Source organism: Emys orbicularis, chromosome 3 (genome assembly GCF_028017835.1).
Source record: "Emys orbicularis isolate rEmyOrb1 chromosome 3, rEmyOrb1.hap1, whole genome shotgun sequence".
Taxonomy (NCBI): domain Eukaryota; kingdom Metazoa; phylum Chordata; order Testudines; family Emydidae; genus Emys; species Emys orbicularis.
In genome coordinates, this window is record NC_088685.1 from 111,656,383 (window position 1) to 111,671,484 (window position 15,102).

A 15,102-nucleotide genomic window follows, 5' to 3' on the forward strand; every position below is an offset into this window, starting at 1 on the left:
GGGGGGGTCAAATGTGCTTCAGAGGCAGGCCTTTTTTGGAGCTCCCTTTGCAGCTGGGGAGCGGCCTGTGTCCGTGCTACCCGAGCCTCCTCCCGCCTGCTACCCCCTTGCCGCTTGCGGTGAGTATTGGCCCTACTCTCCCCACCCCTACAGCCAAACTCCGGCCAGGTCCTACTTCCCCCTTGCACGCGTGCCTGGAAGCACAACACGATCTCGGGAGTCGGAGCCGGGGCGGCACGTGCGGGGCATCGTGCCTGGGAGCGGGAAGAAAAGAGGATCCGCACGTGCGGAGGCTGCCAGTGTTGTGTGGGTGGGGCAGGGTTACACCCGCTGATGCCCCCTGGCGTGTGTTGCTGGGGGAGATGAGAAAACGGGACACGTCACGCCGACCCCACAACAGCCTGGCCCAGCCAGGGGGAGGCAGGCGGAGGGGCCGAAACACGGCGTCTGTCGGGTCCATTGCGCCGCCGAGGCGCCCACTCTGCGCATGCGCTGCAGGGGGAAAATCCGCGCCAAGAAACATTCATCGGCATCTGCCTGTGTCTGAGATACGCCGACGGGGGCAGGTGCTCGCGCCGCCCTGAGGAATCTGCCCCGCCCCCAGTCCCGCATGCAGCTCCCTCCCTTCCCCCAGCCGCTTGTGTCCCTGCCCAGCTGCAGCTCACTCAGTGCGCATGCCCACTGTCCTCTTTGGGCTCCTCCAATCCTTCCACTCTCTCCGCCACTGCCACACCCCGGCGGGCAAAACCATTCACGCAACGTTGGGGGCCGTGTTAGCGCCTGTGTCTCTTTAACCCTGCCTTCCGCGAGAGGGCTTCCGTCGCCCCTGGCAGTTCTTGACTCTGCGGCAGAAGGCTCATTTACTGCCACTGCGTTGGTTTGGAGTTGTCGATCCGGCCCCCCCCCCCCCCCGCCAATGGACAGGAGCTGGTTTATCCCAAGATGGCGGCGGTTCCTAGTTCCGGGCCGGGCCGACTCACGTGGGAGTGAGCCAGACTCGGGGTCTCCCGTAGCGTGGTCCCCCAGGACCGCAGAGCGCGCGCCGCTGCACCCGCTTCCGAGCCATGGTGAGTAACGGCCGCGGAGGAGGGAGGGGAGAGAGTATGAAACCTTCCACATGGGAGGGGGGCGCGCGCTGTTGTCACTCGCTCTCCCCCCACCCCGCCGCGCTTTGCTCCCGGGCGCTGTGAGAAAAACCTCCCCCATGGGGCCGTACGTCACGGCTGCCGGGTCCGCAGGGAGGGCGGAGCGCCCCGCACCTCATCTCAGCGGCATTAACTCTGGAGCCTAATGGTGACCGTGGCCACTTTACGCCCTAATGCTAGGGTGGGGGTTGGCCTTTGCTGGGAATTAGAAGGCGCTGCTGAGGAAGGCCGGTGTCTTTGATTAGTTGTCGTTTGTTAAGTCGTGCCTAAGACCCATCACCACCGGGCTTGCATTGTGCTAGACGCTGTACAAACACAGAGTAGCAGACCGGCCCTGCCCTGAAGAGCTCACAGTTCAAGTAGCCAAGACAGACACAGGGTGGAGGAAGGAGTATATGTACAATCAAATATAGCTATCCCCAAGTATTCAGAAATCATCAAACTTTTTTTAAAAATGGTTTGGGGATCTTTTAATTACATTCTTGTTTCGGAGCACCTGGCTTATATTTGCTTCAGAAGTTCAGGTGTTTTTCTATATCTATGAGGACTAGAAGTTCAGAGGATTTTCTAATGACAGCTGAGATTCTCAGATAATCCTTTGGCTGCGGGAGAGTGCCTGTCTTTAAGAAAAACACCAATATCTCAAGCCTTGTGCTAAAGTCAGGAGAGTTGGCAACAGTGATAAGTCACAAGGAGAAAGGAGGTGGAGAGACCCAGAAAAGAGGAAAGATTGGTGATGAAGGGAAACCAAGGGTAGAAATAGAGGTAGCCCTAAAAGGAGGCATAACTTTCCAGTGTGATAAAATACTGAACAGATATTAACTAAATGGTATGTTTATTACATACACGCAATACTCTACCCTCCATCTCTGTGCAAACCTGCCACTGATATTGGCATATAGGATGGCGCATAGGTCTGAAATTATTTCCTGGCCCTATACAGACCATAGTTATAAGTGGAATTCTGCCCTCTCCACAGAATGGGCTTCAGAGGCACACTTAATAGTTTAATCCACAAGATACTGGGCTGTAGGAATGGAGACCTGGATTTTAAACATTGCATTTGTACTACCATTCTCCTGGAAATTCACAATTAGCAGTAGTGGCATATATGTCTGCTTACTTACAGTCTTGCATCTCATTTTGTGATAATTCCAGACATAAGATTCCAAAATGCAAACAATATTAAAAGCGTACCCTGGCAGCTGATACCTTCTTACACCAATGTATCCCAAATGCTACATAACATGTTACATTATCTGATTTACATTTTAAAATTAAAAAGCAAGGAGGGGAAGGTTAGGCTTATTCTGTAACTTACACGATGAAAATGTTCTTATATAATTTTTTAACCTGTCCGAGTTCTCAATAGTAGAACTGATTGGAAAATTTTATATATATATATTTTCCACACAGTTGTATAGAGAGTTGTAGAATATATTTCCGACAGGATAGTGCTTCAGATTGCTGAGGAATTCAGGAGGCTGAGATGGTTTATTGTATGTGGTAGTGGTTCAGTTGACAATTTCATTATAAATAACTGGGCTAGAAATATATAGATATCATTTAGACAACAGTCTATATCTATATATGGGAAGCTACATTTGCCTGTCCTGAGGAATTTCCACCTGTCCATTTCCCTGTTTCCCAGCTTGAACTTTCTGTCACACATGCCCTGATGTTCAGAGTGCAGTTACTTAAGAACACCTGAGAGCACAGCTGAAAATCATGTACTGTAATCAGTCCGTAATTCATGTTTAATGTATAATTCTACAGAACACATATATATCTGCAGTTGACACTTAGAACATGTGAAGTGTACTTCTTTTAGATGATGCAGTGCATGTGGCAAGAACACATCTAATTTTGGTTTGCTTTTTAAGCCCAGCTGTTCAGGAGTATGTAACATTTTCTGAAATTTTATAGCAAAGAACGTGTGTGTGTATATATGTGTTGGGGAGGAAAGGGGTTCCTTAGAAAAGTTTTTAATATATATATTTTTTATAACCAGAACATAACTTTTTTTTTTGCAGCCTCACAGAAGGAAGAAACCCTTTATAGAGAAAAAAAAAGCTGTAACATTTCACCTGGTACACAGAAGTCAGAGGGACCCTTTGGCAGCTGACGATACTGCACCTCAGAGAGTTCTGTTGCCTTCACAGAAGGTAAATGCTCACTTTGACCATGGAAGCTTGGATTAGAAATTAATATTGCAGGAGAGTAAAATGATTATAAGATTTTACTATTCAGAGTCATAACTTGAGAAAAAGGGAGATGGATTGGGAATAGGTTTTAGTTAGAAGATTGGACTGAAATCTACCACAATGTAAGAGGCTGGATGTTTGTGTTTTTGAGAACACACTCAAAACTTTATAATTTTTTACACTCCTATACAGACAAATCCTCAGCATTTTACTAAACACTTCCTAGTGAGAGAATTTTACCTAGCCAGAGGTGGTTATGGTGGATGCGAGGGGGGGGTGCAGAACCCACCAGGGAGGTCCAGGGACAATGTACCGTTGATAAACCCTGGAATTTAGGAGTTCAAGGCTCCCAGCCTCAAAATTAATCCATGCTGCCTCTGTATAGTGAACAGTCATAATAAATCTCTGTGCACTGAATGTGTGTTTGTATAGCTTCTGTACACACAGAGATTTGCAAAAGTTTTGTAAGTAAATGTTTTGCTCATGGGCTGAACACCTTGTTAAGTGTGTTGGATTCAGGGCCGGCTCTAACTTTTTTGCCGCCCCAGGCAAAAAAGAAGAGCACCACCCCGCCGTAACCCCCCCCCCCTCCCCCCGAGCGCCTCGCCGCCCAACCCCCCGGAGTGCCGCCCCGGGCTGCCCAACCCCCCCTCCCCCCCAGTGCCGGGCTGTGCCCTGCCCGGCCGAAACAAAACAAAACAAAACCAAAAAACCTCAAGCGCCGCCCCGCCGAACAACAACAAAAAACCCAACACGAGCGACCTCCGCCACCCCAATATTGGCCACCCCTTCTAAGGTGCTGCCCCAAGCACGTGTTTGGTCAGCTGGTGCCTGGAGCCGGCCCTGGTTGGATTGTTTTTAAAACAAAAGTTTAGTTATACTACAAAACTGATCTTGTGTGTTTTTAAAAAAAAAAAAAAAAAAAAAAAAAATCCTTCCCAATCCTTCAGACTAAGGTTGTTTTCATTTCTGTTTTTTATCTGTTTGGGGGCTTTGTTTTTGTTTTTTTTGTTTTTTCTGCAGGGTGTCCTTGTTTTTCAAGATGAGGATTCCCAGGTTATGTATTTGAGATCCACATTATTGCTAATGAATTTGAATCTGATCTAATTCATTAATCCTAATCTTTTTTACAATCTCAAGGGAGATGAGGAACAGAGGAGAGAAGAGCAGAGGAAATATGGAGTGTTCTTTGATGATGACTACGACTACTTGCAGCATCTAAAAGAAGCCTCTGGTCCCTCAGAGCTAGTCCCATCTGATGTGTCTGGTCAACAGAGCAGGATTATAGTGAGAGGGGAAGTAGAGAGAGAGGAAGAAAGTCAACAAATTCCAGTAAGTATGGTATTTGCTGCACTGTTGACCATTCTTGTGTTGTATCTTGCTGAGTTTAACATCCTGTAAATCCAGCTACATGTTTAAATTTAATAACCTTGTTCAAAAAGCGTTCATGTGGTTATAAGCTACTTATGAAGGATTCCGTTTTTCCCAGGCACTTTGGCATACCAAATTTCCTATTTGATCATAGGCAAAAGTATTATATTGGCAATTAATGATCCATTGGTTATTTAGAAGCTGCAAAGCCCTTAAATGATTTTTATCGTGACAGTGAGGATTCTTGTGTGACCCAAAGGGGATGGGATCCCATAATAGTTGTATGAAAAAAACCATGTGAGTTGCTCTCACTACTTTTGCATTTGTTTATAATTATTATAAAACACTCAGATGTGGTAATGGATTGTGAAGAAATCTTAAATAAGTAGTAATAAACTAGAAACTATATCAAATATTGGTTAAAAAAGTAATGAAACAGAATCTGGGGAAAATACAGGTGAATGCTTCCAATGTTGAGTACAGTGAAGTTTTGACATTCAGTAGTGTGCCAGAACACTGTTAGTGGTTTGCAAAGCTATTAGGTAACCCTGACACACAGTGGAGTGTGCAAGAAAAGTGTACAAACTGAATCGACGATAGCTTATTTTAAGGGCCTGGGGAAGTGTGGCTCTACAGAGTTTTTCAATTTTGATGAAAACTGGCACATATGTTTTTAAAACTAAGTATATTTTGCCCACGTTATAAAAAGTTCCATAAAATTCATTACTTTGGAAGCACTGTTTTTAAGTTTAAAGTCTTGCAAATAGAAAGGGCTTTAGAAGGGAAATCTTAAAATGGTCTTTAGTAATGCTTATGCTATTGCTTATGCTAATGCTAATGCTATTAAGGAAATAGAAAGTTGCTTCTGGTTATTTCCTGCACAACCATTTCCTCAGTCACATCTTGAAAGCTTTCAAACAATCTTTGTGCTGGGGGAATATGCATACTAAGGGCAAAAATTCTTCATTGGCTAACTTCCATTACTTAGTCCAGTAAAGAAACAAGGTGAGGGAGGTAATAACTTTTATAGGACCAACTTCTGTTGGTGAAAAAGACAAGCTTTTGAGCTACACAGAGTTCTTCTCAAGTCCACTAAGAAACTTAAGACATCAGTTAAAATCCTGTTTTCTCCAGATAAGTAAGCAGTAATTTTCAAAGATTTGTCTCTGTCAGAGTACTCAAAACATATGATCACTCTTGCATCTTTAAGACTATTTTAAATAAATAACTGTTTTGTTTCCTTTTTTGTTTAAAGTCTCCCACTATTAAGTTGCCTTCCTCAGTGTTTGCCTCAGAGTTTGAAGAGGATGTGGGACTGTTAAATAAAGCTGCTCCTGTTTCAGGTACCATACAACTATTAACCTGTTCTTCTTTTGTGAAGCTAATGGTCCTCTTGGTGACCTAGGTGAAATTATATTTTTGTTAAACATTAAGGTTATTCATCTATTGATATTATTGTTTTGCTTCAGGTACATCTCCATAATTGAGGAGAACCAAAAAGTGACTCGAGATTTATTTTCCTCAGTAATTGAATCGGTGCCTTTCTTTGGCATTATATAGTAACTGGTTCTAATCCTTGGCTTTGTTGTATTGTGCAGGAAACCCTAGTTGGGAAAGGAGGAAGAGAGGGGAAAATTCTTCAGAGGTTTTTTTTTTTTTTTAAGGAATTTTGTCAGTCCTTTAATGCCCCATTCCTTTATTGGGTTATGTGCAAGTATATCTTTGTGCCCCTGTAGAGTCCCACTGATGCAAAAGTTCATCTACATGCATCCCAGTATAGAACTGGGGCTTCATTCTCAAAGTTTGTCTTCCTTGAAAGAAAAGTAAATTCCATTCAGCATCCCAGTGTTGTAGTCTTAAACTGTAGGATGATTTAAGTGTTCAGTGTTACAAAGATGCACAGTGTGCTTGCATAATATACCTATGTGTGCCATTCTGGTATAGCATCTATCACACATTCTCTGATTGGGGTTTAAAATCCATAGTTCCTTCTGGCCAGAAAGGTGAGTTTTAATGACAACTGTGCAACAAACTGAAGTAGAGGATTAGTTTTGTGGTCTGTGTGTGTGTAACTTAGAAAGGTGTGTGTGTGTGTATAATATATATAGATATATAGATATAGATATATATACTGCAATGGAGGATGTATGTACTCCAAACATAGGAGAAGCAGTCATACAAATCAGAATAAATCATGTATAATTGGTGAGAAAAGTCACATGTTATCATGTGTTTAGACTATTGGACCACACATCTGTCTGACTTCTAATGAGCAGAGTTATAGTTTTTAATTGAAACATTGTACACTGTCAGATTCAACTCAGCAACTTTGTCCTGGGCTTCTAATTAATTCTTTAAAATTCTTCCCCTCCTTCCCAAAAAGGGGTTATTTGAGCTCCGCAAATAGCTCCACTTAGTACAAATTAGTATTTATAGTTGGGAACCTTTGTTTCTGGGAAGTGACTTGGGGATGCAATGCCAATTTTAAAGCATTCTTTCCCATTGTAGGACCCCGTTTGGATTTTGACCCTGATATTGTCGCAGCTCTTGATGATGACTTTGACTTCAATAATCCAGATAATCTTCTCGAAGATGACTTTGTCCTAAAGGCCAATGAGCCAGGGAAAGGGGTCTGGAAAGGAGAAGATTGTCGGTATATGAAGCTTTGCAGAACTCTTTAATGTCATAACAAATAATGCAATATTGTCCCTAGTTCTTTTTTTGTTTTTTATCTGTTTGAAACAACAACAACAACACTAAATTCACAAATATATGGAATTTACTTAGTAAACAGGATTATGAGATCTAAATTGTGTTTCCAAATCTAACGCAATCTCAAAACACTTCCAGTATTATAGGCAATAATATTACAGGTGGTCATTGTAGTGTGTTTACAAGACCTTGGGAAACATCTTGTTACCCATGATACCTCACTTCATAGTATTTCTAGCATTAACTACTGGTACCACTTCTTTCATAAGCACATGCATAGTTTTACTCATATTAATATTCCAGTATTCTTTTGCTTTCTCTTTCTTTTCTGGTCCCGTTTCCTGATGTATAACTAACAAGACATGCTGCATTTGGAACACCAAGGGAACGACCAAGTGTGAAAGCATTTCTGGCTATTCACCCTAATCAAATATTTATTGGTACACCCTGATTTTAACTTGGGCAGCACTTTTACTACTAAACATTTCAACTTCTTGTATCTGCATGAGAAGAATCTTTTTTTAATTTAACTTGGCATAAGTTTGAGGTGATAAAATAACACTGGGTAGACTGTGACAGGCTATACCCATTTCTTAAGTGGCTGATCTACATATATATTCTACTCAGGAGCTCTGATACTGAGGATGAAGATGAGTGGGAGGATATGGATGATGATGGAAAGGACAACAACAGTAGTGATGAAGATTATGATTCAGAGGGTCCTTTGTCGGATGATGAGGGAGTTAGTGGAGAGATGAAAGAGTTCCTTTTCATGCAAGAGGAGACCAAGAGTCGTTTCACAGAATACTCCATAACTTCGTCCGTAATGAGAAGGAATGAGCAGCTGACCCTGCTAGATGAGAGATTTGAAAAGGTGAGGCAGCTCACTGATAAAAATGCTAAGAAGCCCCAAGCGTGAGAGAGAGAGGATAGTTTAAACCTATTTCTCTGTGCTTTTTGCCCCATCCTGCTCTCCCCCACCCCAAATCCTGTAAGCCAGTGCTTTTCAAACTTTTTAGGTTGCGTACCCCTTTCCAAATAAGGTAGTCTACTGTACATCCCCATCTGAGATAGGTGGAGGTGATGGGGGGGCCCCATGCAGGGTCACATGACAATCCCCCACCACCCCTGATTTTTCAAACTGGGGGGGACACCCAGGGGGATGCAGAGGAATGTTCAGGGGGCAAGTGGCTACGTCAGGCGTCTTGGGCCAGCCCTGCATGCCTGGGCTCGGGGAGGGAGCACCACCTCTGCTCTCTAACTCACCTCAGTGGGCCACCCAGCCTGTCAGGGTGTGGGGGGAGACAACCAAATATTGTAACTCACGGCAGGGATTACAAAAAGTTTGAAAACAGCCCCCCACTTCAACGTTCCTCCGCACCCCCTTAGGGGGCACCCACTACAGTTTGAAAACCTCTGATTCTCAGTCACATACAGAAAGGAAATGTACACCAATGCAGCTGCGGTTTTAATTTTAAGGCGATTAAACATTGATTAGATTGCCAATTCTTACTAAATAAAATGTGTTGTCCGCCATTACAGGATTTTTCTCGCAGACCCCAGTTTGAAAACCACTGCTAAGCTGATCCATGCGCATAGACCCTTTTGCATTACAAGAAATGAGTTTGAGTATGGGTTTTAAATGGTTCTCCTCCAATGCATGGTTGTATTATCTCATTCACATTAAAAGGCCGCTGGGATGTAATCCTAACTATGGATTTCCTCTTTTCCTGCCTCCAACAATTATAATAATTTCCATTGCTATGGGGAGATGTGGAATCTCAAGCAGTAAAGGATATATAATTTGTCAAATCACATATTTCTACCTGTAAAGTGGGGGTGGTATTTTAGTCCTGTGAGATGGATTTATAAGATGTTTTAAAAGTGCTTTGATCCAATTGTATGAAAAGTGTGGTGGATGCATGAAGCCTAACTTTTCCACTAGGCAGTGGCAGTCTAATTAATTTACTTAATTATCCCAAACAATGTCCCAAAGAGAAATGAGTAATTTGACTATATAACATTGAAAGATAATTAATTTACTATTGGTATGCTCATGTCAATTGGAGGTAAAGGAGAGAGCCTGCTGCAGGCCTACCCTTCACTGCTGCTACTACTACTGTATTTGTTTTGTAGACTTGTTTCAAAGACTTCTATGAGGGGAGAAAGAAATAGGAGTGAATGGAAAGAAATTATCATTATTGTTATCATAATGCTAAGGAGACCTAGTCCTAGAGCAGGACCTCATTGTGCTAGGCACTGTAAGAACACAGAACCAACAGTCTCTGCCCTGCAAAACTTTTTGTTATAAATAGTGTGAAAATGAATTTTTAATATCCAGAGAAGCTGTTGAACAACATTGCATTTGTCTCACACATGCAATCTAGATGCAAATATTCATCATTCGTTTAGCTTTGTGTTTTTTCCTTTTTAGTTCTTTGAACAGTTTGATGACGATGAGATCGGAGCATTGGATAATGTGGAATTAGAAGGCTTTATTCACACCGACAGCACTCGGTTGCAAGAAGTCCTGAATGACTACTACAAAGAGAAAGCTAAGGAGTGTGTAGGATCACTTTTAGAGCTACTTATGTGAATCAGAACCAACACTAATTACACGTTACTCACTCTAGTGACATGTTATCTCACTTATTAAGATAAAATCTGAGTTTTAATTTACTTTGATGGAGACCATATTTTTGTTTGTAGGATGTAATTAGTTTAGTGTTTGTAAAGTATTCATATTTTTATTTAGCAGTGGATTTCTATTGAATTGAGTGGTGATGCACCAAAGTGATATGGAGTGGGTTTTTTGGTGCTTGCAGTCTTATTGAAAAGGGGACATAATTGTATCCCACTTAACTACAGCTAATGTTCAGAGGCCTTCTTAGCCCTTCTGATTTGCAAGGAAGTTACTGATTTGGACTGACGTTTCCCCTACCATGCATCTTTCTGTTGTTGCTGTTGTAACTGACCCTGCAGCAGAGTATCTCCATCTGTTGTTGTGTACAGAACCAACAGCAGAACCTGTTATGTACATAGTGGAATGATTTGTGTATCATGATTGTATATCTGATTGATCATGTATACCTAATTGAACACTTATGACCCAATCCTTTGCATTCAGATGTGGAGGGGGGACAACAGTCAGCCAGCCATTCGGTTCACTGATGTTTCCTCCTTCCTGCATTCAGGTGCGCCAAATATTCTTGAAAGTAGAGGCAGCTTTCTTAGCAATTTACCTCTGACAGTGCAGATATTTAAATAGTCTGGTTATTTTGGAGATTTGTGGAGAGAGAGGATAGGGGAAAGGAAAAGAAATTCCCATGTCACATTACTAAGTGGTTTTGTTTTGTTTTTAACACAGGTAGGAATGTTTTTTCTGTCTTTTGCAGAGAGGGGGTTATGTAGTCACAGATTTAAATAAAAGGGGTGGAGGGAAAGGGTCAGCCCTTCATTCTTTTTTTCAGTGTTAGGAAGTTATAGTGAAATTCTTATTTTTCCTTTCCCTGACTCCCACCCTCTTCTCTTACCTTCTCTAAAAGCTGTGTGAAACCTGATGCTCTTGAACCAAGAAAGTATTTAGATTCTCTCCTTAATGAGAAGGGTGAGAAAGAAGAAGAAATCGTAACTTTAGTTATTGAGGAACCCAAAGAGAAGTGGGATTGTGAATCCATTTTGAGTAAGTATGTGAGGCTCTTACTTTTTCCAGGGATAGTAAAGCAGATGGTAGATTGTCTTGTTACTGATAGCAAGGTTTCTAGTTAAAATAACTTCTGCATTTCTCTGTGCTTTTGACTGGCACATAACAGCATACATTCTCATTAAAGAAATTTGGCCAGGGGTGTATTAAGTGCACTAAAACATAACTAATTGCCATGAGTCTTTCAAATTTAATATATAACTTTTAAAAAAATTGCTATGCAAATTGGGGTGGTATTTTTCAGTGTACAACCCTCCATTATCTTTGTTTTCTTTCTTGCCTTAGGTACATACTCAAACTTGTATAATCATCCAAAACTTATTGAGGAGCCAGCAAAGGTAAAATCATTAGGCTTATTTTCTATATTATGTGAAGTTTACAGAAGTCTAAGCAGCAGCATGGCTTGTAGAGTCAAGACAAAGACAGTTACTTTCCTGTTTGGCTGTATTTGTCTTTGAGTTGACCTGCAAATGGGGTGTGGAGGTAGGAATGTTGTGTTCTGTTTTGCTGCTTCATGATTTATAAAACATTTAGTAGGTGGCTTTTTTAAAGGTGGGAAAGGGGGCAAGAAAGGAAGAAAATTCAAAATTTGCATAACCTGTTTTTCCTGGAGAATTAGTAAGATTAGATCACAAATATCAAGAGAGTACAACCTGTGCATACTTGCGAGAAATCAGTTCTTTTGGAGGTGGATCTCTACTGTTCCTTTTAGGACTGAGAACTCTCACCACAGTTCTTTTGTCCTCCAAGGAGTTCCTCAGCAAAATTTAAAATGCATCTTGATATTTCTAAAGTTCAAAAAATAAAGCAGACCTCCTCATAAAGAAGCAAAGAGGATACAACCCTAATTTTTTTCCTTACTAGTTACCTTTAAGTAAAACTTAAATAAAAGGAGGGAGGGAAAGTAATGTTAAATATAACTTTTAAGGCCAACTTCTGCCACAGATATGTACGTGTAGTTCTTGTTGAGTTTGATGGGAAATCATGTGCATCTATTTGAGGGCAGAATTTGGTTGTGTGTTCACTATTGGAAAATTTGTAGCATTATTGGTGGTTCTATGTTATTGCTGATTAGAAGGGTGATCCATAAACCTTGGAAGAAAAGCAGGTGGAGGATGGAGGGTTAAAGACCACTAATTCATTGGCACATTGTATTTTTAGTCCAAACCAATCAAAATTTCTCACAAGAGTGGAATCCCACTGGATATCTTGCCTCAGAGAGGTCTTACGGCTAAGCAGACTGAACGCATGCAAATGATTGATCAAAGTGATCTGCCAAGAGTATCCACACAGCCACGTTCCAAAAATGAGAGCAGAGAGGATCGAAAAGCTAGAAAACAAGCTATAAAGGAAGAACGAAAGGTAAAATCTAGTCTTTAATATTTTAAGACAACCTCTCGGGAAAATCTGTTGCTCTGTTCCTCATTATTCTGTTTTTTAAGAAACATTTTTTCTTTTAAACCAATTTCTTTTGTTTCTGGGAATTATTGGGAAAAATTCACTGATCTTCAAGGGTTGATTTCTGTATCTTTCTGGAAAATACCATTCACTGGAAAGTTTATTTTCCCCAAAAGTAGGAAAATGTTTTCTTGGTAATCATTCTGCAAAGATTCTCAATTTCTTTCAATAGCCTTTTCTCTCTACTTAGTTTTCCCTCTTCTGTCTGCTCTTAGTTTCTCCCTCTCTGTCTTTGGTCTGGTTTTGTTTTTGTTTTATTTTGTTTCCCCCCCTGGGCTGTTACTACAGAAAGTAAATTCACTTCCTACTTTCAATCTTTTCTGGTACTGCCGCCGCCACCACCACCCCTGTTTCATCTATTCTGACCTTTAAAAGCTGGATCATCCCAGCCACTGGCAAAGGAAAAAACAGAAGAGGTAGCTGAAACTGGAGTCTTTTTTGTTATATAAAAGTCTAACATGCTTCAACCTGGGAAAAGAGAATGTGAAGCAGCATGTCTCTAAAACTTAGATATTACTCCTGGGGGAATTTTGCGCCACTGCGTAATGCAGAATTTTGCAGAAATTAATGCACACGCAGATTTTCCTTTCCCCCCACAGAAATGGGCTGCAGTGCTGATAGCTGCCACCAGGGGCCACTGGATTCAGCAGAGCATAGCTTGTACACCGAAGACTCTGCTGGGGGGAGGGGGAGGGAGCTAAAGGGTTCCTGACAGCTACAGTTCCCAGCATTCCCTGACGGAAGGAGAGGGCGGCACGCCGGAAACTCTGCAAGCCTGAGACCGAGCATCAGGCTTTCTCTCCCATCTGGATCCCTGGGTTTGGGCGGGGGAGGGAGCAGGAGGAGAAGGGTGCCTGGGGAAGGGGGGCCCCACACCTGGGCTCTAGGGGGGAAGGAGGTGTGGGTATCTGGGCCTGGGATGGGGTGCGGGTATCTGGGCTGGGGTGCCCCATGGTTGGGTTCTGGGGAGGAGGGGGTTTGGGTGTAGGGGTGGGGGTGCAGAGAAAAAGGAACTGGGTTGTCACAGGGGTTTCTAATTCTACTCCTGGGGGAGATTTTCTGTGTGTCTGAATTGTTACAAACATACTTGGTGACAGGTATTTTGAAATAAATTACCAAAATAATTGAAACTGGCATGATTATGTAGTGTTCTTTTGACAAATAAAATTTGGAGAATTTTTTTAATTTTTTGGCACAGAATGCCCCCAGGAGTAAGATACGTGGGGCACCCTATGCTACAGGTGCTACAACGGTACTGTTGCAGCACTGCAGCTATTCCGCTGTAGTGTAGATGCTTAATTCCATCAACATAGTGGTGACTGCACTGGGGCATAGGTTGTCTTAACTATATCTCTTGGGTATGAATTTTTCATACCCAGGAGCAATGTTGCTAAGTCAACCTAAGTGTTTTTTTTTTTTATGTGTAAACCAGGCCTTATTTAGCATGTCTCTGGAATTATTCAGATATCTCCTTTGGATTGTGAAGGTGTTGGGGAGTGAATTATATACTTCTCTGCAAATCTCAAAAATAGGTTTTTAATGTGTAAGTCATTCATGTTTGCAGGAACGGAGAATGGAGAAGAAAGCCAACAAATTAGCCTTCAAGTTGGAAAAAACAAGGCAAGAAAAAGAACTGCTCAATCTGAGACAGAACGTTCAAGGGCTCAAGCTGTCGTAGTGGAACAGATGACTTTCATATTGTGGAAAGTTCTTTGCATTGTTCTTTGTGCTAGGATCTTGGGAAGACAATGACTCGTTTAACCTTGTCCCATCATGGACACAAGTTCATAACATGGTATTTGAATTTTTCTATAACCAGATCCAGTAATTACATTTAAAAAGATGGCAAAACAGCTGAAACAATTTTTGGTTACAAATTAAAATTTACAGTAGTATTACTGTATTTTTCTGTCATGAACATAACATGGCAGTTATTTATAAACTGAGTTGCACTGGGAGCGTGTTAGGATACTTAAATTTCAGAAAAATATATATCTTCTATGCAACAGGTTTTGAATATATTGAGAAAATGTAACTATTGTGATTCAAGAGACCTCGGTGCTGTTTCTTGATTAGATTTACCTATCTGAATGTGCATAAAATAACTTTCCCTCCCTTTATAATGGTATTTAAATGCAGGTTCAGTTGGAAACCATGCTTTGACCTTAGCACAGTTCAGTATATCAAGAATATGCAGAATTTTCCCCCAAGCCCTCTCCAACTGTCTGAGGTATCTATTGCTGTTTGAATACTATTGTGAAGAGTATTGGAAAATCATATTTTAAGAGAGATGTTTAGAAAACTGTTTTAAATTTAAGGGTTGTCTAAATTCACATGGTTGTGCATTCCATTTCATTTGGCAGGTGAAATAATTAAAGATATTTAATGCAAGATTTAGGTTGTACATTTAAAATCAAAGTTAGCAACATTAACATCATAATTTCCTCATGAAATTAACTTGGCTGTATTGAACAGTTTTGCATACAGTGTTTGCTATAAAATATTCAAA

General features: G+C 41.5%; 1 protein-coding gene across 1 annotated transcript; it reads left to right on the top strand.

Annotated features, from left to right (window-relative positions):
- Positions 1-969: 969 nt before the first annotated feature.
- On the top strand, positions 970-14,336 carry LTV1 (LTV1 ribosome biogenesis factor). Its single transcript, XM_065401643.1, has 11 exons — positions 970-1,067; positions 3,179-3,310; positions 4,490-4,681; positions 5,976-6,063; positions 7,229-7,373; positions 8,060-8,306; positions 9,867-9,994; positions 10,978-11,114; positions 11,421-11,473; positions 12,297-12,497; positions 14,158-14,336. Exons 1-11 carry the CDS (start codon positions 1,065-1,067, stop codon positions 14,269-14,271), a joined length of 1,440 nt encoding a protein of 479 aa, XP_065257715.1. The 5' UTR covers positions 970-1,064; the 3' UTR covers positions 14,272-14,336.
- Positions 14,337-15,102: the final 766 nt, after the last annotated feature.

Coding starts and splice junctions, on each gene's coding strand:
- LTV1 (XM_065401643.1), top strand. Junction 3,311..4,489: donor TTCTGTTGCCTTCACAGAAG/GTAAATGCTCAC, acceptor TACAATCTCAAG/GGAGATGAGGAACAGAGGAG. Junction 7,374..8,059: donor TGGAAAGGAGAAGATTGTCG/GTATATGAAGCT, acceptor TATTCTACTCAG/GAGCTCTGATACTGAGGATG.